General features: G+C 38.7%; 4 protein-coding genes across 4 annotated transcripts; 3 read left to right on the top strand and 1 right to left on the bottom strand.

Moving 5' to 3' along the window:
• The first annotated feature begins 242 nt into the window (after window positions 1-242).
• LOC136259602 (rabenosyn-5-like) lies at window positions 243-2,621 on the top strand. Its single transcript, XM_066053080.1, has 9 exons — window positions 243-630; window positions 675-775; window positions 829-874; window positions 925-1,086; window positions 1,141-1,291; window positions 1,353-1,407; window positions 1,455-1,525; window positions 1,866-1,952; window positions 2,003-2,621. Exons 1-9 carry the CDS (start codon window positions 318-320, stop codon window positions 2,550-2,552), a joined length of 1,536 nt encoding a protein of 511 aa, XP_065909152.1. The 5' UTR covers window positions 243-317; the 3' UTR covers window positions 2,553-2,621.
• On the top strand, window positions 2,606-3,648 carry LOC136259604 (protein FAM72B-like). Its single transcript, XM_066053082.1, has 4 exons — window positions 2,606-2,919; window positions 3,017-3,094; window positions 3,165-3,289; window positions 3,352-3,648. The coding sequence occupies exons 1-4, from the start codon at window positions 2,723-2,725 to the stop codon at window positions 3,447-3,449; spliced, it is 498 nt and encodes a 165-aa protein (XP_065909154.1). The 5' UTR covers window positions 2,606-2,722; the 3' UTR covers window positions 3,450-3,648.
• LOC136259600 (SRSF protein kinase 3-like) lies at window positions 3,510-6,575 on the bottom strand. Its single transcript, XM_066053079.1, has 16 exons — window positions 6,501-6,575; window positions 6,324-6,402; window positions 6,127-6,266; window positions 5,915-6,023; window positions 5,377-5,552; window positions 5,217-5,323; window positions 5,019-5,157; window positions 4,932-4,966; window positions 4,711-4,876; window positions 4,559-4,657; window positions 4,372-4,427; window positions 4,217-4,324; window positions 4,091-4,160; window positions 3,950-4,042; window positions 3,862-3,895; window positions 3,510-3,808 (listed from the first exon to the last, which is right to left on the bottom strand). The coding sequence occupies exons 1-16, from the start codon at window positions 6,514-6,516 to the stop codon at window positions 3,646-3,648; spliced, it is 1,590 nt and encodes a 529-aa protein (XP_065909151.1). The 5' UTR covers window positions 6,517-6,575; the 3' UTR covers window positions 3,510-3,645.
• LOC136259603 (uncharacterized) lies at window positions 6,472-19,722 on the top strand. The gene is made up of 4 exons (XM_066053081.1): window positions 6,472-6,629; window positions 6,829-6,927; window positions 6,983-7,045; window positions 18,461-19,722. Exons 1-4 carry the CDS (start codon window positions 6,620-6,622, stop codon window positions 18,916-18,918), a joined length of 630 nt encoding a protein of 209 aa, XP_065909153.1. The 5' UTR covers window positions 6,472-6,619; the 3' UTR covers window positions 18,919-19,722.
• The last annotated feature ends 426 nt before the right edge of the window (window positions 19,723-20,148 follow it).

Below are 20,148 nucleotides of genomic sequence, written 5' to 3'. Positions count from 1 at the left end.
AATGCAGTGGAAAATGTGTAATCTTTCCATTACAAGTCCCCAAAATACCGTATAACAACACATATTTAAGCTTAAATTTATTGTTAAGTGTTTGACTCTTTGAGTAGGGAATATCTACGGTTTGATAGCTATTTGTGGAATAAGAAATTCGACTGCTCTTTCGTTTACATCTTGGTCGAGCAGCACACCACATCCGCTTCCGATTGGGTGTACCCTGGTCACGAGATTTCGTAAGGCGGAAAATTCTTGTCACCCGTGCGTTCTATTAGAGTAGTAGGTTTTAATTTGAAACACGTGCTTTCAGTGTTTGGTGAGTTATGGCAGAATCAGCCACGATTCAAGAGGGATTCATTTGCCCAATATGTTACATTGACATGCATTCGGTTCAACGACTCGTGGAGCATTCGCGTACAGAACACGGGGATGAAGAGATCAAGGCGAAGACGGGAGGAAACCTTAGAGGATTGTTGAACAAAGCCAAGCTAAAGCTGGTCAGCAAGGAGCGACAGATTGACGCTGGTGGGGCAGCCGCTGTAGCGGGGCCTCAGGTCTTACCAGTCGGTCAGGACACTTCCACAGTTAACAATGTGACCGGAATTGACCCGCTGCAGTGGGACCCACAACGCTTAGGTATGCTAGACCATATGATACCATTGGTATGATTATTATACTAGGCTACCAGCGTGACCACGGAGGAGAGTTCAGGAATCACAGGGAAAATCGAATATCTCAAATCACTGTGGAGGTGAACAAAGTAACTATACGTTTAGAAAAGGTTAGTAGTAGGAATTTGATATTATATTGTTATTGTCGCTATGTTGTTTATAGTTAATGAAGTTGGTGTCAACAGAGAGTAATGCAAAGAAACGAAAAGGTTTGTTTATCCATCTTTGTTCTGTGAGCTTATGTGGATTGCAATTACAGAACTGGAAAAGACTGTTGTGCCGTGGAAACTAAACTCAGAGGTCCCACATTGTCGTTGGTGTGCCAAATCTTTTAATGTGCGCAGGAGACGACATCATTGTCGGTTGTGTGGTTCAATCATGTGCAAGAAATGTTCCGTGTTCCTATTATTTACTGAAGCACGTGAGTATCTTGTTGTGATCATAATATGTTGGCATATTGTTTATATTCAACCAGGTCTCATTGTTTATGACACTGGTCGATGGGATCCCCTTTCTGTTGCTTCGTCCAAGAAACGAAAAAGAGTAACCACTGAAGATTCTGATTCAGAGGAGGATGAACGGGAAGGAGTTCGACTCTGTGAGACATGTGATGAGTTGATGGACAGGTAAGTATCAATTATTTCATAATTACATTGTGAGTGATTAGTGTTGTGATATAACTACCAGGAAACTGAAGCTAATGAGTGATTCCATTATACCTCCAATATCATCACTATATCAAGTACTTTGTATTTTGTTTGTTCCCTCATATAGTTTTATGTGCTATAGAAACTATTGGATATCCAACAAGAAGCTAATAACTTACGACCAATTTACATTGAGATGGCAGATGCTTTATAGTAAGTGTTAATCAGGTGTATATTACAATTTATCGTTTCACAAAACAGTTTGTGAATTTCTTAATTGCTAGCTTCCTGCTGTTAGCTCTGACAGTAGTCTTTGTTAGTCTGTCTGCCTGGTGGTTCACTGGCATCTTCAATTGCACAGACACATAGTAACATTTGTGTCATGTGTATACGAGGGATGCTACAAAGATTACATCTGCCTCGAGGGAAGCCTATTGTTATTACACACAACATGGCTTTTGTTGCATGGCAGATACATTAATTTATGTACTTTCACATCTGAATAATATGTCTGCTTGTAAAAGGTTGGATACATATATTCTATCTGTTGTAGTGGTGGGCTGTCAACCTTCTCTTTGGAATCTACACAGAAAGTGTATCAGGATCTTATTCGAAACTACGAGTCACTCAGTCAATTAAGGTTGTTGTATGATATTGCAATTGTATTTGATCTTCTTCATTATTACTCAGCAAGAAGATCATGTCCTTAGATAAAAAGCAAGGAGAGGACCCTTCATCAAAGTCATTAAAAATTCAAAATGGTATTCAGTATTACGTCAACCAGTATCTCCAAGATCACATGATTGGACTCAGACCACTCCCCACACCTGAAATACTTGAACAAATCAGAGAGAAGCGTAGAAAAGACTTAGAAGAACGAGCTCAGTTAGAAGAAGCTCAGCGAAAAGAGGCACAAAAACATGCACTGGAACAGCAACAAAAATCTAAAAAGTCTGTAAAAGTTTCTTACGTGAAAGACATTCCAGATGTTGCATCTGTTGAGTTTACTTCAGATATGCAATTTTCACCAAGCACTTGGGTACCTGCGTCATTGGCAGGAACTGGTCAAGCAGATGATGTTGATCATGAAGACCCTTTTGTTATCCAACGACGACAGTTACTAACTTACTTGGAGCAAGCTAGAGAACAAGGGAAAATGGATGAAGTGGAGACCCTGCAGTTTTCCCTTCAACAAATTGATGCACAGATAGAAGAACAGCAACTAACCTTTAATAGTTAACCATATTCGTAGTGTTTATATTAGCGTATGCAAAGAGTCACGTGATGAACGTGTTTCCATGGCCAAAAATGCAGTTTGGTTTTTTTGTTTGCCTTAAATGTAGCGCATGTTAAATTTGGTTTGAATCAGACGGCTTGTTTGAAGTGAATCGTTCCTTACACCAGTACTACATGACCGACTTAAACGTTAGTGTTTCAAGACTTTCGCCGCATCAAGAATGTGCGCTTCATCCCAGCTTCAAGTGGAAACCAGTCTACAATCTGGAGTGCGTTTTCTGTCAGAGTACTTTATGCGTGAGAGGAATGAAGGCCATCTTACTAGCTGACACGCGAGTAGAGTTATATTCTACTGATTTACCTCCTTCAGGGTAAGTGTAGCCGTAAGGGGACGCCTTAGGGATGTAAACAAATGTGTACTATTGTTATAATATTTAAAATTTCGTTTATAAATATTTGTGTTTACAGAGCTACGGTACTTGTAGAAGAGGATTACGAGACGCGTCACTGCGAGTGTAGAATAAAGGATATTGCATGTGCACTTTGGTAAGTACAAGCTCTTTATTAGATGTTTGTTGATTTGTAATGGATGATAATGCGTTGATTATTTGTGTAGTGGCAACATAGTTGGTTATCACGTGATGCTACCATGTCACCCATGTCTAAAGTCTTGCAACAATGGTCACTTTTGGATGTTCCATTCTGCATGTGTACAACCACACGAGAGGCTCGACCATAACTGTAAGTTTCCATACACCAGCTGTGAAATTTAAATGTTATTTTTGGCATGTGTTATGTTATAGCTAATAGTATTTTGTTATGGGGGAGCTTGCCCACATCTACTCAAGACGACCAGATGCACTCAAGTGATAACTTACAGTGGACTGAGTGTTGCCGGTAGCAATACAACTTTTTGAAGTTGCCACATGCACAGAGCAACTTTAAAAATCTTCACATGAAATCAAGTTCAGACATCTTTGTAAAATAAAATAGAAATGCAATTTGCTGTTATTGTTGTTGAGTAGGCTGCATTTAAAATGCCACTGTTGTATTTTGTATGTTATTTTTTTTCCTTTTTAAATTTAAATTGTTCACTACTATCTGGTTACATAATCAGATAACCAGGGGTGTTGGAGACACTGTTCTGCTGTTGCTCTCTTGTCTGGAGCATAAACCAGCATGGGGGTAAGAAAATCTGACATGTCTTTAGCATCTTTAGATGGCATCTTGTACTTGTCAATAAGCACATCATATAAACACCTGTTACAGTCACAATTGGTCACACTAGTTTACCATATTAATCAGTAACTTACCAAGGTTTAAGTTGCTTTATATGCCTTAGTTCCCCTATATAGAAGCATGATCAACTTGACACATCCATTAGAGCAAGGAGGATCTTACCTTTCCTGTTGAAGAATTCCTGTGAGTAGTAGCCAGACAGTGCAATGCTTTTCGGAATTGGTCCAAGTAATTCAATAATATGTGCAATGTGGTCTACAAATTATTATTAACTAAGTGTAGACAATATGTAAGCTATCATGCCTTCATCTCGACTGTAATCTGCTCCAGAGTGTGGTTCAAACAAATAGTCACCTGTTGCTAGTTCAAATACCTGTACAGTAAAGCCATTATCATCACACACACAACACCACAGATGATAAATCTCACCATACAAGCCATACTCCAGATATCAGCTGAAGGTCCATATGTACTACCTAACAGTACCTCTAAACACCGATACTGTCTTGTCTGAATATCCTCAGTGAAGTGATGATCCTAGCATAGCTATAGTGACACATGGAGGTGTCTGTTTCACTACTTACCACCCAACAGGCGTTACCAAGATCAACTATCTTCACTTTGAGATCTAATGGATTTGCTGCCAGTAAACAAAAATGGGAAATGAACTAATTAGTGTAAGCACATTAAAATGTGGTTACTGTGACGCATTTTGTTATGTAAATGACAACCACAATAATGTACATCACCACACTAGGCCAGCCACGGTACCTAAAGCATTGTTAGTACTGCTGTCATGCATATCATGGAGTTGATCATCCTCATCAGGGTGGGTGTGTTTAACGTCTGTCATCTTCTCACCATTCATTTCTGGAGCACCAACACATCATAATGGCACCAATCTATATACAGACCATGTTTACCTTCTGGTAGCACAGGTGATTGGGCAACATCCATCAGATCATCAGCTGATCGCTGCGTGCTGGCTTCATCCTCCTTTTGTCCAGCCTCTGACTTGCTACTTGACTCTTGCTGCTTTTTGAGTTTCTTTTTCAACTTTTTCTTTTGGTTTTTGGACAACGCTGAAGGCTATTACAGAAACAGGTCACCATGTTTGCACATCAAGGGTAACAGTGTGACTTACATCCTTAACTCTAGGTCCACTGGGAGCTGTACTTACTAAAAGGGGGTGGAGCTGATGTCAAATGCACTATTCTGTAGCAACACCCACCTGCTGATGGAGACGTAACCTCCTTAGATGCTAGTTCACTGATTTCTTTATCACTAATAGTGACAAGAACATTCTCTGGTTTCATGTCCGTGTGAATGATCCCACAATGGGTGTGCATGTAATACAGCCCACGGAGCACCTACATATCGTCAATATATTATACCATCAATACATTGATGTAGAAAGTACATAGTGCACCTGAGCTGTGATTGATTTGACTGTAGGTAGGGGAAGACCCTTGTATTTTTGTTGAATTATTAACTTGAGTAAATTGTCTCCAAGCACTTCAAACACCATGCAGATATCTTTGAGAGATGGTAAAGGATTGCAAAATATGTGAGGTATTTGTGAAGGATACGAGTCCCATTAATGCCATGTATTTTAAACTGGTCAAATAATTCTATAACATTTTCTCTTCCCATCTGACCCCTATCGCCAGATGCAATCTTCTCCAATAGCTTCACCTCATCCACAGCAGTTTCTGTGTAACGTTTAGCTGACTTGACCACCTTCAGAGCTACACATCGAGCAACCCTGGGTGCGAACAATTAATTGGTGAATTAAAATGAGTAAACAGTCCATGAACTTAACAGTCATGTTAAAATGTTTTAGATTCTTCTTGTATACAAAGTGTGTGTTTATGACAAGAGACAGACATGGTCTCACGAATACTATTAATACCCCTGAATAGGTATTAGAGTTATGCTTGATATTCTACCACAAATTATTTATAGAGAAAAATGTCCCTAAATAAACTGCATTACTAACTAAATATGTACACACACTTGTGCAAATGGCATTGTCAAGGTGTGGAATCTGTTAAATTTCAAACAAGAGCAATTTCTTTTGGTTAGAATAAAGCAACATCATGATCAATAATGTTGACTATAGCTTACTTGCTGTCTCTAGCCAGCCAAACTGTTGAGAAATGTCCCCAACCCAGTTTGCGAATAATACAGTAGCGACTGTTGTAGATGTCACCAAGCTGTACTGGGTGGTAGCCACCTGTGGGAGACAATATTAGGAATTAAGTGGGTATTAGTACTGCATGTACATAGCCAGGTACAGCATCAAAATGCTTCCACTTATTTAAAATACAAGTGCCAACCTCTACAATAATCCACGGGGTCTTCCTGCTCCTCCTCGTCACTGAAGTCGGATTCCGTGGTATCGTACTCATCATCGTCTCCCAGGTCATCATTCGAAGATACGGAAACATGGCGCGGAACTGGCGCGCTATTAGGTAAGCTTCAAGAGGAGAAATTATTTCGCAAGTATGTAGTTAATAAATTTTGTGTTCCAAACCTTTTCCTTACGAGCTTCGATACGTCTGGCCTCTTAGGAGCATGCTTGCTTCTTCGTTTCTTTGCTTGCATTACCATAACTAACACCGCACTTAGTAAACATATGAGGGTAAATACCACCATCGCGGATAACCAACACGGAGGTGTTTATTATCCAAGATGGAAGTTTTACACGTACCTTTTCTGCTGGCCATGGTTACTTGACTACAAACCCACAATCGAAATAGTTTCACTGGATCCCGGATATCTTGCCGTGTATTGTCCGCACGATCCCAGCAAGTGATCGGCCATTTTAAGATGGGGAAAGGTGAGTTACAAATAGTAGCGTCTATAAACAATACCACCGTCTATTGTTAATCTACTCGAAAAAAGAGCGATCTGTGTTGTTGTGTAATGCTCTGAAGCTAGATCTTTATACATTCCGTTCTGTGTAGCGGTTGCCATATTCAATAAATATTGCAACTTTGGATGATGTGTTTGTTGACCACTTGTACTTCTCTGTCCAGGTCACAAGCTATCGATCAACACCGATGCTGTACAGGGCTACTTCACGCAGGCATGCCACAAATTGCAGTCTGCCCCACTGTCAAGTCTGTTATGTTGTGGTGAGTTCGTGTCTGGTCCGATCTTCTACTGTACACGGTATGTTCCATCCACTAGCCATGATACTGTTACTGGTGGTGACCATACTGGTGTGGCTGACAGCAGCATTCGGACAGTTCAGTAAGTGCTATCACACATCTTATGCTGCATATAAACACAGTAGTGTCTCTATATAACTCCTGGCTATACATACGTAAGATAGTATATTCTCCACCTATGTGCAATAAATTTCCTGTAGTGGTTACCAAACTTTAAAACTTTACAGGCTACTTGATTACAGTATTTAAAGATGAGTTGAATTTCTCTTTAAATAAGCCTTTGCATTGTTGTCCCACATTTTGAGTTTCCACAGGAAAGAATTAGCAATGAAGTACACTGTAGTACTGGCTAGTTGGGTAGTGAGAAAAGTATTTATTTTATTTATTTATTAATGCTTTATAGTACACACATACAAGCATGAGCTTAGGTACACACACAGATATAAGAATTGACAATACACATGGTGTACTAAAGGTCTGTAGGCTTGTTCCTACAGCCAAAAGTAGTAATTATAAAATAGTAATAAAAGAACACATGATAAATTGTCTAAAACAGTGTGTAGTTAATCGAGAAATGATCAGTAACACACCGACTACAGGGACAGTGGTAGTGCAGTGTATGGGGGTTGAGGGGGTCAAAGTTATGAATGAAATGATTCCAGAAGTGGGACTTGATTCTGTTCCTGGTATGTGTGTAAACCACTGTTAATCATGGACCAATTGTTTTGCTCTATTGCCAACTTAGTGATAATGAGATAATGTAGTACATCTGATATGGCCAGTTTTCAGATCCTTCATTTCCACGCATGCCAACAATAAGGAAGGCACTATTTGTTGGATTCTTTGCAGTATAGAAAACAACTAATGTTTGATGGTACATTGTATCATGAAAAATGGTAGTATATAGTCTATCAGTTTATTAACTGAAAACCTAGACTTACATTGAAACAGAATTGCTTAGCAATAGCCAGGTTTTATGTTTTCCAATGACCATTTTCCAAGTTGTCAACACAGTGGATACATTATGGATAAGGAGGGTATGTGTATTACCTTGGCCTTTGGTTCAACTTGTTTGCGGTGCTCATCCATTTTGATGTGAAGCCATAATTTTCACTTTGTGCTATCTTTGTTTCCATAACAATTTTGTGTGTGGATAGAAATTGTTTGTTATTTTGTACTCCTGGTGACACCAAGTGTCTCTTTAACGGCTCATAAGCTCTGGTATCCTGGACAAACCTAAAGCTGTCTGTCCATCCAACTCACCTTTACACCAATCCATGCTACTTAATCACCAACACCCAAGCTTATATTTGGAAATTTCCATTCCTATTGACTGTACACAACCATTATATGTGACTGGGTCTGGGAAAACCGATCTTATTGCCCATGACAGCAGATCAGATTTTTCACCAAGAACACAAAGCTACATGAATAAACTATCAAATTCAACTAGACTTGAGTGGTCTGTTTTTGCTGGTTGCTTTCCCAAGCACGATGGTGATCCGTACAAGTGGTCTGGGGCCCTAATGGAGCTCTGGCCAGCCTGGGGATGGCTCTGTGTGGCTGTACATCACCATGGTGTTAAATAAAGACCTGTGCTGTAAATTTCCTTTTATTTTAGCCAGTTTTGAGACCTGAATGGCCCATAACTTGGCCTAATTCATTCCTCTTTAATATTTTTAAGTATCTCTGACCCCTTTTCCTGATACAGCCAATCTTGGTTTAGAAACTATCTAAAACAGTGGGAAAGTTAGCTGTTGGCTACTTGTATACAGTGGATGCTCTTAAAGGTAAGGAATTGGTGTAAAACGTGGGAAAATTTGGTACACATAGCTTCAACCATTGGCAAGCTACAGCACAGTGAATATTTAAATTCAGCATTTGTCAATACTTTCAATAGGCAATAAGACCAGTTTTCCCAGACTGGGTCACATATAGCCATACATGTATTTTTCAAACACTGTTGGTTGGAAATGGGATTCCCGCCACAGTTCTGTGCTACGAATCTCTAGTAGATGGTACACGTTAGTTGGGATCTTGTAGAAGTTTCTTCTTTGAGAGTACTGGTTGCTATGAATGCCATCACTTAATAGGTGACCCATGATAACAGTATCTAATCCAAAACAGCCAAGCTGTAAAAAAAAGAGTGTGGCCCTCAAAAAGGCCATTGTGAAAGCAAATTCACCTGAATTGTCGTTATTAAAAATTTTACCATTAACCTACCATCACAGCCATTTCTTGGCCGCCACCTTGGATTTCACATCTTTTTTCACAATGGCCTTTTTGAGGACCGCACTTTTTTTTTACTGCTTGGCTGTTTTGGATTAGATTTCACTTCTTTTTGTATTTGTATACCCCAAAGCTGGCCTATGGCTGGCTTTGGGACTTTTTTAACCGATCTCTTTCTTTACCACAGGAAGAAGAAAAGATGAAGCAGATGTTAAATATTTCTGATTTTATCAGTAATTATATATATATATATATATAGAATACATATATTTATTACAGAACTCTCTACATGATGGTTTCTTTGTAACTGAACTCTTTACAAGGTAACTTCTTCTAGCTGATCTCTCTACAGGATGATTTGTTTGTAGCTGAACTCTCTCTACAGGTGATTTGTTTGCCGCTGAACTCTCTACATGATGGTTTCTTTGTAGCTGAACTCTCTACAAGGTAACTTCTTCTAGCTGATCCCTCTACAGGGTGATTTGTTTGTAGCTGAACTATCTACTAAGTAACTTCTTCTAGCTGATCTCTCTACAGGATGATTTGTTTGTAGCTGAACTCTCTCTACAGGTGATTTGTTTGCTGCTGAACTCTCTACATGGTGGTTTCTTTGTAGCTGAACTACGTAGTTGAACTCCCTACAAGGTAATTTCCTCTAGCTGATCTCTCTACAGGGTGAATTGTTTGTAGCTGATCTCTCTACAGGGTGATTTGTTTGTAGCTGATCTCTATACAGGTTACTTGTTTCTAGCTGATCTCTTGAATTCTTTTCAGGGTGACTTGCTACACCAAGTTGGATTTCATGTTATAAATCCATGGCTTTAAGTCTGATTCTTCTACACCATTGACTGTGAAGAGCCTTTCTAAGATGATTACTCCATCTGTACAGCGAATTTCAAAGCATTATCCCAATGGTTTTTCTGGTAAGCGTGGCAAGTAGTGGTTTTTTATTAGCTAATCTCGATTGCATAATTGTCATACACTGTTGGTTTTTTTTGTTGTATCTTCCTGGTTTTTAGCTCGATTTCTTTCAAACCACAAAAGGTCTGAGGTTCAATAGTTAACCTATTCACCCACCGATTTTCAGCTTCTTCCCATAAGCGGTTTACCCTGTAGGCATGACAACACATTGGTGTTATTTTTTCGTGAATAATCACTAATAACTCCTTGCCTGTTTATCGTATTCCAGCCAAAGTTAGTACAGAGATGCGCCTTTATATCCCTCTTCTGTGTGCCAAATTTCAAGGTAATTGGATAAGATGTTCACGTTTTATAGCAGTTTTTGTAAGTGTGCGAAAAGAGGAAGAAACTAAGTCAATTTTTGAAGTCACATATCTTGGGAACGCTTGAACCGATTTCACTTAAATTTGGAATGTGGAGTACTGAAGTTGGAGGGCGTGTCCACAGCAAAAATCGTTTTGTTTCATCAAGGTACCACAGAGCTACGGCGGTGCAAAAATTGTGTTTTCGTTCTTCCTGTCAATATACTCACGAGTGTTGCGTGCCGGTTTCTTGGGCCGCAGGACATGTCTTGATATTCAATAGTATTCCTTATTATGCCATAGCTACTCATACTAAATCTGCCCCACTATTTGCAATTCAGCCTCCCCACCTTAATTTTATGTAGCCCACTGTAATATTTCAATGCAATAATACTGATTGTATTATTAGAGGTTATTAATGGTGCTTGTTTCAAATACCATTTGATAGTGTGTGGTACCTAAAACAAATGGCTGCTATGCTGTGCTGCTAATCTTGCTTAGGATCTGAGCATCTTAATGCTAGTTTTGTTGATAGTGACTAATAATCAACCCTTAATGAAATATGAGACAAGTCACCACCTGGTCTGGGATGTTTACTGCATTCAACAGTTTTAATAGCATGTTTCTGACTCCTTGCTACACAGGCTTGTAGTAGTCTTCTTTACAGGTCTCTAGTGACTAATATCATACACTGTGCCAAATCATCTCACCACCTGTCCTCAGTGTATGCACTGGAATGTACACCTCAGGACCAGCCAAATATACTTGTTTGTATACCATCGTAAGATCAGAAACACTTACATGCACCCACAATGAATTGTCCATTATTGCCACATGCACCTACTACAACGACTATATTTTTATGTCAATTTAACATCTATGTAGTGGTAGTTCTTCCTGCCGGTAATGGTATGGTAGCTCCTAGCCATCAACAATTAGTGATAAAGAATTAGGATCAGTGCTCCGCACCATAGTACATAGCTCTGTGCTACCTTCTCCCCTGATGGGGCAATTTTTTACAGTGGAAATGCACTCCTCACACCTTGAGTAGTCCACATACCAATCATCTCAGGCATAATCGTTCCAGCATACATATGACCCCTCAAAAGTTCAGCTTAGTTTTTCTTTTTTTTCTCCTTTTTCCTTTCACACATAAAAACTGAGACACAAATGTGGTATGTGGATAAGTTAACATTCGAACCATCATAGCTCAAACCTTTTGTGGTTGGGAACGAATCAGAGTAACTGCTACGGTCTATAGAGGTATGATGCAAAAGCCAAACATGTTTTTTTTTTTGTTTTTTTTTAATTATCGGTGCTGGCTTATTTTAAAAAGCCAGATTTCGGAAATGTACACAGGGCTGCAACAAATATACAAAGTCTAACTTAACTGTTCAAGTGTCTCATAATTTTTAATCAGTAAAACTTGATAATATCCTAATAGAGCAGTCAGTAAACTATAAATACCATTGGGCAGTTTTTTTTATTCGGGCTGAAACAATAATGGTTTTTTAGTATTCAAGTATATACTCTCTATTATTAATGATTGAATATTCATGAATACTAGCTACTAGTAGTCATATTCATGTGACAAGACTTTAAACAGTTTACAGCCTTTTCAAGTAACAACAATGATGCACACACTGTATTAAAGTACTGATGTTAATGTTCCTGACAAGAATTATGTCAATCAAACTCTATAGTATATAGCCTTTGTTATGTCACTTCCTGATGGCAAATGCATCATGTGAGCTGGGTCATGTGATCTTAACCCATTCGTGGCCAAATTCTCTGGGACCACTGGCCGAATTTCTGAATCGCATTGTACTAACCATCTAATACACAACTACTTAGTAACCATAGATCTAAATACTAGCTATAAACTAAGGTCAACTGTGTTGTTTTCATTTACATAACAGCAACCGTAAGGAAGTTATCAAACAACAAAGTCTAAACTTTGGTAAAAACCAGCCCGAACAAATAACGGAATCCCAACTAACTATTAAAAAGGCGTATTGCATTCCTTAGAAAATTTACGTATATTTTCCTTTGATGTCTAGAGGCTTAATGAGGGTACTAAATCCAATAGAAACCTGTGGCAGAGACTAACTAGTTAGTAACTTGTGGTTTAGCTCATGGTTGTTTACTACATTGATCAAACAAAAATCGGCTAAGCCAAATACACAATAGCCTTACTGTTAGCTTACTATTTGGACAAGACACACATCATTTAGGCCGATGCACTAGTGCCACAAGTTGTGGTGCTGACACTATCAACTCAAAGAGTGGATCTTGTTACCAACAGCCACAGTTTACTACTTTCTTTCACTCTTTCTGTACTTGCTTCGCTCAAAGAAAGTTTCTGAACTACTTAGAATGAGCTAACACACTGCTTCAGTATAGCTACACCATGCTGCAATGTTAGTGTGGCACTGACACAATAAACTCGAAGGGTATCTCTCGATGCTAGCAGCCATTTTGCCACTTGCTATAGCTTACTTTTTGGAATAGACAAGTGTCATTGGCACTCATTCAGGCATAGTATAGCTACTATTGTGTGATTGCTGACACCTGGAAGGGTAAATCTTGATGCTAGTACCCACAGTGCCACTTTCTCTCGAATCTTTGCCTGCTTTGCTCAGAGAAATTTTCTAAAGTACTTAGAATGAGCCAACATCAGCGTCTGCACTATTTAGCGCCCCTCTGACAATGTGGGTGAGTGCTACCCACAAATTAATTACTGAGGCCACACAGGTCACTAAATCACGTAGAAACCTTGTCGACTTGTTCTAACTATAAGAAAGAACTATTCTATACAGTTTACTTGCAGTGCAATCCATTCCACAGCTGGTTTCTTCATGATTTGTCCCATTTTTGCTGTTGCACATGCGTATCTGCACTTGTGACCACCATGCTACATCTGGGATAAAGCAGCAGACTGTTGACTTTACCTGTCTCCATCAATGTATAACACTTTCTTGGTTATCAGCTACTGGTTTTTAATTCGAAGAACGGTTTGCTTTGCCTATTATAAAAGATTACACTGCACGGATCCGGTTATCCTAGAAACAGGACCTCTATGGGCGTGTCAGTTTCAGTATTAGCGCATCTTTCTATGAAACGCGTTTTACAAGTTATAGCGAGGCTAAAGTTTATTATATGAGTGAGTTATGATGCTATACTGCCATATGGTGGCAGTGGCCGTTAATGGGTTGAATGCTTGTTTCAACCCTACTTTTTATTGTTGCATTGTTGCTAAATTTCATCAGATCAGAAACATAATTACCAGTTGTAGTGGTCTAATAGAACATTAGGCAAATACAGTTACGGTTGTCATGTTTTTAATTGTACACGTACAAACTTTCTCATTCTGTTATTCCTATAGAAAAAAGTGAGGTATAAAGAGCCTGGTGCTATGTCAAAACAATCAAGCTGTGAAAGTAGGGTGCAGTCTTTTAAAAGCCTGAATGTAAAAGGAGACAGGAAAGTTGGTGGCAAACAAAGGGATGCTGCAATGTTAACATTATTAAGTAGCAGTATCATTATATAGACGTTAACATCATTGCATCCACCTCTTGACCACCCCATTCACATAGTAGGTTAGTAGGTTTTGATTATCACATTTATACAGGTGGTAGAGCTCAATGCTTTCAACTTATGCCTTCCCTGTACCCATTTTCTGTGTCTTTGCCTGAAGTGATGTATCGCTATGACAATGTAGCAAAGACTTAGGTATGAGTCTCTGTACTGTCGTGGTTTGGTAACAACTTGTGTTGTAGACATGTTTCTCACTGGTTATTGTAGTGTGGTGTGTACTACATAGAGAACAGTGGTGTGATTTTTCAAAAACTTGGGGCTGGAGGGATAGGATTAGTTGATATACACTATACAATGCACTTAAGCGATGTTTGAAAATATTTCATGTAGGCCAATGGTTACTGATATTAGTTTTATTTGTACTTTACTATGGTGTGAATTTCATGAAGATTAACAAACTATTGTGAAGAAATGAGCGTTCTAAAATGACGATGTGGTAATCACCAATTCATGGTCCACAAATTTATCTCAGTGGATATATCCCTATAGAGAGGCTGAAGAATCCGACTGTCTCAGCAAAAACCCACCTAGTTCGCACAATTTCTGAATTTCTTTTTATTTTGTCATCATTATCTACAGGGTCCAAGGAATGGATCACCAAAGTTTAGCTTGTTGCAGTGAGTAAACATGTTCTGCTGATGATGTTAACTGTGTTGATGGGGGATGAAGCCCTTTCATGTCTTGTGTCGTTTCTGTCAGTTAGATGCAGCATGTGTCTGAGCTAAGAATCTTATCTTGTTCCTTCTGGTGGCCACGTTCTATATAGACTCCAACAGATGTACCATATGTTAGGAAAACAGAAGTTGCCTTATCCTTTATACTGTCCAATTTCTCTTGTCATAATCATGTTTCACACAGATAGGCAATGAATACACAAGAGATGATATTACTGGTTTTAGCAGAGCTTAGGTGGACATGCACCAACTACAGAACTGAAATGGACACACCCTTAGTGTTAGTGGTCCCATTCTGGGACAGTTGGATCCTTTCCAGACTTAGTACATGATTATTATAACATAACAAAGTATTTCTTGTTAGGCTAGGCTAGTTAAATCATTCAAGTTGTCAGCTAAATAGTGTAAACATTGTTATACAACGATGGAGGGGCTGTTGTGGCATGATGGACACCAAGTACATATACGCAAAGTGCAACAACGAAAGTCAGATAAATCACAAAGAAAACCAGTTGTGGAATGGATTGTGCTGTGAGTAACTATATACTATATGGAGCGGAAGACATCTTTGTATAAACAGTTTCTGTTGTTTATTCAGGCTGGTTATACCAAATTTAGACTTTGGTGTGTAATAACTTGATTGCAGTTATTCATAGTTGAGGTGCTTATTTCATACTAGATATATTGTATGGTTACCATGATGTGATCTGGTGATTCAGCCAATGGTTGCTAAGAATTTGGCTGTAATGGGCTAATACTGTAGTCAGACTGTTTTTGTGCCTTTTTCTTAAGATTAGATTTCTTCTTGATCATCCAATGGCAGGTTTCCTAATTATCAGTTATACTAATTGTGTAGTAACACAAAGCACTTTGTCATCGTTCTATACAGGGTACTGTATGGACAATAGAGAACAGTCGTACAATAATTTACTGTAGTCAAGCAGCCATCCTAGTTCCATGAAATCAGGATATATAGTCAAGAGATGGTGGGACGGTACTGTTTACTCAGTTAGGACAATTGAATCATTTGTGGCTGCTAACTCTGCTCCACCTTGTGCAGTGAAATTAGTCAATTCATAGCACATTATTACAAGTCACCCACATAATATAAATAAAGTAATTACTTCATAGACTATACATGTAGCACAAACTATGTGTACAGCTTGAAGCCTTTTGTAGTAGCTACACAATAATATCAAACAGTGCTAGAATAACTTTTGTACAAATTTATGCATCCTTACAAGTCAATTTCAGTATTCTGGGTGGATTTTTAATTTCATAAACCATTTTGTCTGAGTCCACCAGCAATAAGGATGCATTGAAGAGAAATATCTACCAAGATAAAACAGTGCTTCTTTTTCCTTGCTCTTTTTGCATTATTATCTTTTACAAGACTTTGGGTTCCATCATCCATGTAGTTGAGGGATGTGCTAAAGGGTGTTGGTCAGGTGGTATGCACATAATTGGATTATGGACCATTGAGGCCACCAAGTGTTTCACAAGGACAGAAACCTACACCCTAATTGGTAGTCACCCAGTAGTCCTACTGGTATGTGTAGGAGTAGTGTTACAATTCTGTACATGTTCCAATTTGCTTATCTTTGACCCACCTTGTCAAAGTTTCCTTGGATTCTGTTGGAACACACTTGAACAAGTGTGTCCTTCAGAAGTCATTAAGAAGTCATTAGTAAGTGTGGTCTAGAGCTGGTTTGTGTCTACCAATGAAGTCTTCAGGGTAGAATAAGTTGACCTTACATTACATGTGTTTGGAATATCATCTGTCACACGGCTCTATAATTACATTGAGCTATATGTCCTAAGCAAATATGAAAATATGCACTTTGTAAAATAAGCATGGTTCAGGTATACTCCACAGATGTTTGCATAACAGATGAGGTTGGATGCGCTCTAAGTGCCACTACACAAAAACCATTTTGTATCCATTAATAGAGTACGTACGTGACAAATCTGGTGAAGTTGTGTCACCAATCTACAACTTATTAATTTCACCCAAAATTCAAGCGCTTTTCACAAAACAAAGTAATTGTTCTTGAAGCTTACTTGAAGCTTACTTGAAGCACGTTCTGAATATCTAATGATCCCCAGCGAACCCCTTCAGTTTTGTGTTGTGGCTATTGAGAGTCACATGAAATACCTAATAAAACAATGCAATTAGGGGTAATATATTTAGGTAACACTTAGACCGTGTCCAGACTGCATAGTTAACAAAGAGTATTGAATGCTTCTGATAATTTCATGCGGCTGAAGTTTTGTGTAGTTCACTGTCTGTGGTGGTATATATAAAAGGGAAACGTTGGTGTGAGAAAAAGTAGAAAAGCGATTGCCTGAAAATAACTCTTTTCCCAATGTTTTGTGCTTTCTTGCCTCTAACAAGTGTGGTTGGTCTATGTTACAATAATCTCTGCAGTGTGAGAAAAAAACTCATGACTGTATAATTGTGTGGATATGGTCAACCACATGTCTAGTGGTAGGTTAAATATTTTTTTCTAGCAGGACTGCTGACTAGCACAGCCCTACCCATTGGCCCTTTAGTCGCCCAAATTCTGTTAGGTATATTCATAGAGCACAGGGACTTCCATAAGGGCTGGACTGTTGTACAATGAAAGTATGTGGATGAGTTTTTGCCAAGCTAAAGTCTAGCTGGGCTGCCATGCCATCCCATCAAAAAATGTGCTATGCTATGTACCACTTATTTGCCAAGAAATGAGCAAGTTATTGTCCAACAATGTGTGGGTATCCATTTCAAAGGAGTGTTGATGAACATGATGCTATAATCAGCAACAATACAAGTCTTAGATGGGATAGAAGCCAACTATATCACAGAATAGGTTGTTAACACTGAGCATGCTGTGGCCTATGTCACCCAAAGCACTATTTTTTTAAAGTGTGACCCACTCTTTCTAAATACTTTCAGGATAAATTCTTTACTCTCCATCTGTTAAATTATTATTATTGCATTGTGAATTGGTTATCCCCAGCCATACTAGCTAAATAAACTGGCACCTCCTCTTTGCGATGCCTTTAAAACTTATTTTTCTCATAGTTTCTGACTTGTATGTATCTGACAATGGTGTTTTATTGGCTCTTCTCTTCCTTAATGTGGAGAGTGGAAATTTTTTTTCTCCTTTTAAAGAATAATTGTGTAGTTGTTATGAATGAGAAACTTCCCTGGTGTTATGGTGACTGGAGTATGAATTACTTGCTAAGAATGTGTGGGACATTTTGTTATCAGGCAATGCCTTAATTCACTCAGTTGGGTGGTGCTCAGTGGAATGCATGAATATGTCCTTTATATAAAAATTAATCTTGTACCTAAGATATTTTGCTATATTATCTCAAATAATAGCCCAAGTGTTACTCAATAATTTAATTCCTATACTGGGATGTGGAATGAGACTGACATTTGGTGGCTTGCAATTTGGGGTCATTGCATGATACCATGGAACAATTCTTGTTTGTACAACATATTGTAGACAGCAGGAGTAGGAATCAATCATGAGAATCATGGGAATTTCCAGAGTTTTGAAGTGAGAGGATATTAAGAAGCCTTTGGCAATGGGAGTTGGGCAGGTTCAAACAAAGAACAGGAAATTCTCAATCCCCAGAAATGCTGAAGTAGTTATTTGGCCTCAAAGAAATGCAATGGCATTATTATAGAATAGATGCTTGTAGTAAGCAATTCATGCCATTCTAAATTTATTATTTTTTTTGCAGTTGACTTTGATGATGATGATGAAGATGAAGCGGAGAAACCTAACTCAACATGTGAAAGAGCTCTTGATGGTTTTGGACTCAAATGGGATTGGTGGTTGAGGGTTGCTGGGACTCTGTTCACAGTCATGGTGTTTGCTGTATGTGTCTGCGGCTGTCTTACGTTCACCGTCTCAATTGATTTCTGTCCTGCTCGAATCCTCCACATCATGTACTGTTGTATGTTGTTTCCAATCTTCACATTTGCGTTTTTCTTGATCTGGCTAGGACTGGGAACTTACATGGTGGACAAGCTGTATACAGAAGATAGTGATCGAAGCACTCATTGTGAACTAGCAAAGAACACTGTGGCTTACCTAGGCTTGATGTATTGCTACCTGTTTGCTCTGGTCATTGTTGGAATTGTGTACTGTGTATATAAGATGGCATTTACTCTTGGCAAGAGAAGTAGAAAAAAATGATCATGAAGTATCAACAGTCTATTAACAGTCACTTGTGCAGCACAAAGTTGTGTGTTATATCATTTGAATTAGTTTTACAATGGAATTGCGTAATGATTATTGGCGTATTTACTCGCGTGATATAATGCAATTCTGGATAAGCAAAAATCGCAAGAGCGCGCGGAAAAGTTAGTTGGTGTTTTTGTGAAGATGTTGAAGGTTTTGTCGGTTTCAGTTGTTCTGTGTTTATTGCCAATATTGGTAGTAGAGGGTAGCGAGGAAACAGTGAAGGCAAAGGATTGGGGATGCCAAATATTAGCCGTGTATAAAGAAGACGATTCTCGACTTCATGCTGGATGCACCGTGAAATACCCAGCCTTCATCTGTGGCGGTTATTGTAAATCAGAGCACTTACCAAGTGCAGAACAAAAAAATAAGGGTACTGATTCCGAACCGCTATATCAGATTAGTATGAAGAAGGACTGTTCTTGCTGCCAGCCATCAAGTTGGAGTGATGAAGTGACGATAAACGCGACCATGGTAGTGTGTGGCGGTGAAAAAAGAACTGATCTAACCGAAGCAATCACGTTCCTGTTCCCAACCGATTGTTATTGTGTCAGTTGTATACCCCAACCAGGCCTTTGAGGTGACTTGTGAAGCTTCTCTAGTAATACAATATTAAGATGTAGCTATACTGCTTGGCAGTAGAACTTACTTATATGTAATATGCAAGGATATGTGTAGTATACTTCCGGTTTGTGTTTTACATGTACTCGCTTTGTGCACACATGTTCCTTCGTGAGTAATAAAATAATATAGAACTTTCATGCGTGTAGGTTTGTAACTTGATAGTTAACTAGTCATACATACAAAAATTGGTTTCCAAATATCTTGGAAGTTGTGATACCTTTTACTGAGGCGTCGGTGATGGTCTAGAACAATTAGTAGGAGTCTTAGGATATAATGTTTCAAAGTTAAACCAATGCATGGGGGAGCTGGGGAGGATACAGGTTGGCTAGTGACTTGAATAGAGTTGTGTATTCCAGGAACCAGGAGAAATAACATCAATGGTAAAATTTTATGTAAGATTATAATTATCAAAGACCTTAGTGGGCTTCTATCAAAATAGTGGAAATGAAGTTTGCATAATCTTTCAAATCTATACACATCGGAAATATGTGATCTATCTGGTAGCTGCCGAATTATGTAAGGGTCATGTTTCTGGCTATGCTTGGTCAGCTATTATAGCTA

Source organism: Dysidea avara, chromosome 7 (assembly GCF_963678975.1).
Source record: "Dysidea avara chromosome 7, odDysAvar1.4, whole genome shotgun sequence".
Lineage (NCBI taxonomy): Eukaryota > Metazoa > Porifera > Demospongiae > Dictyoceratida > Dysideidae > Dysidea > Dysidea avara.
Note: the sequence above shows the minus strand (reverse complement) of the source record. Positions and strands in the feature narration are given on the sequence as shown.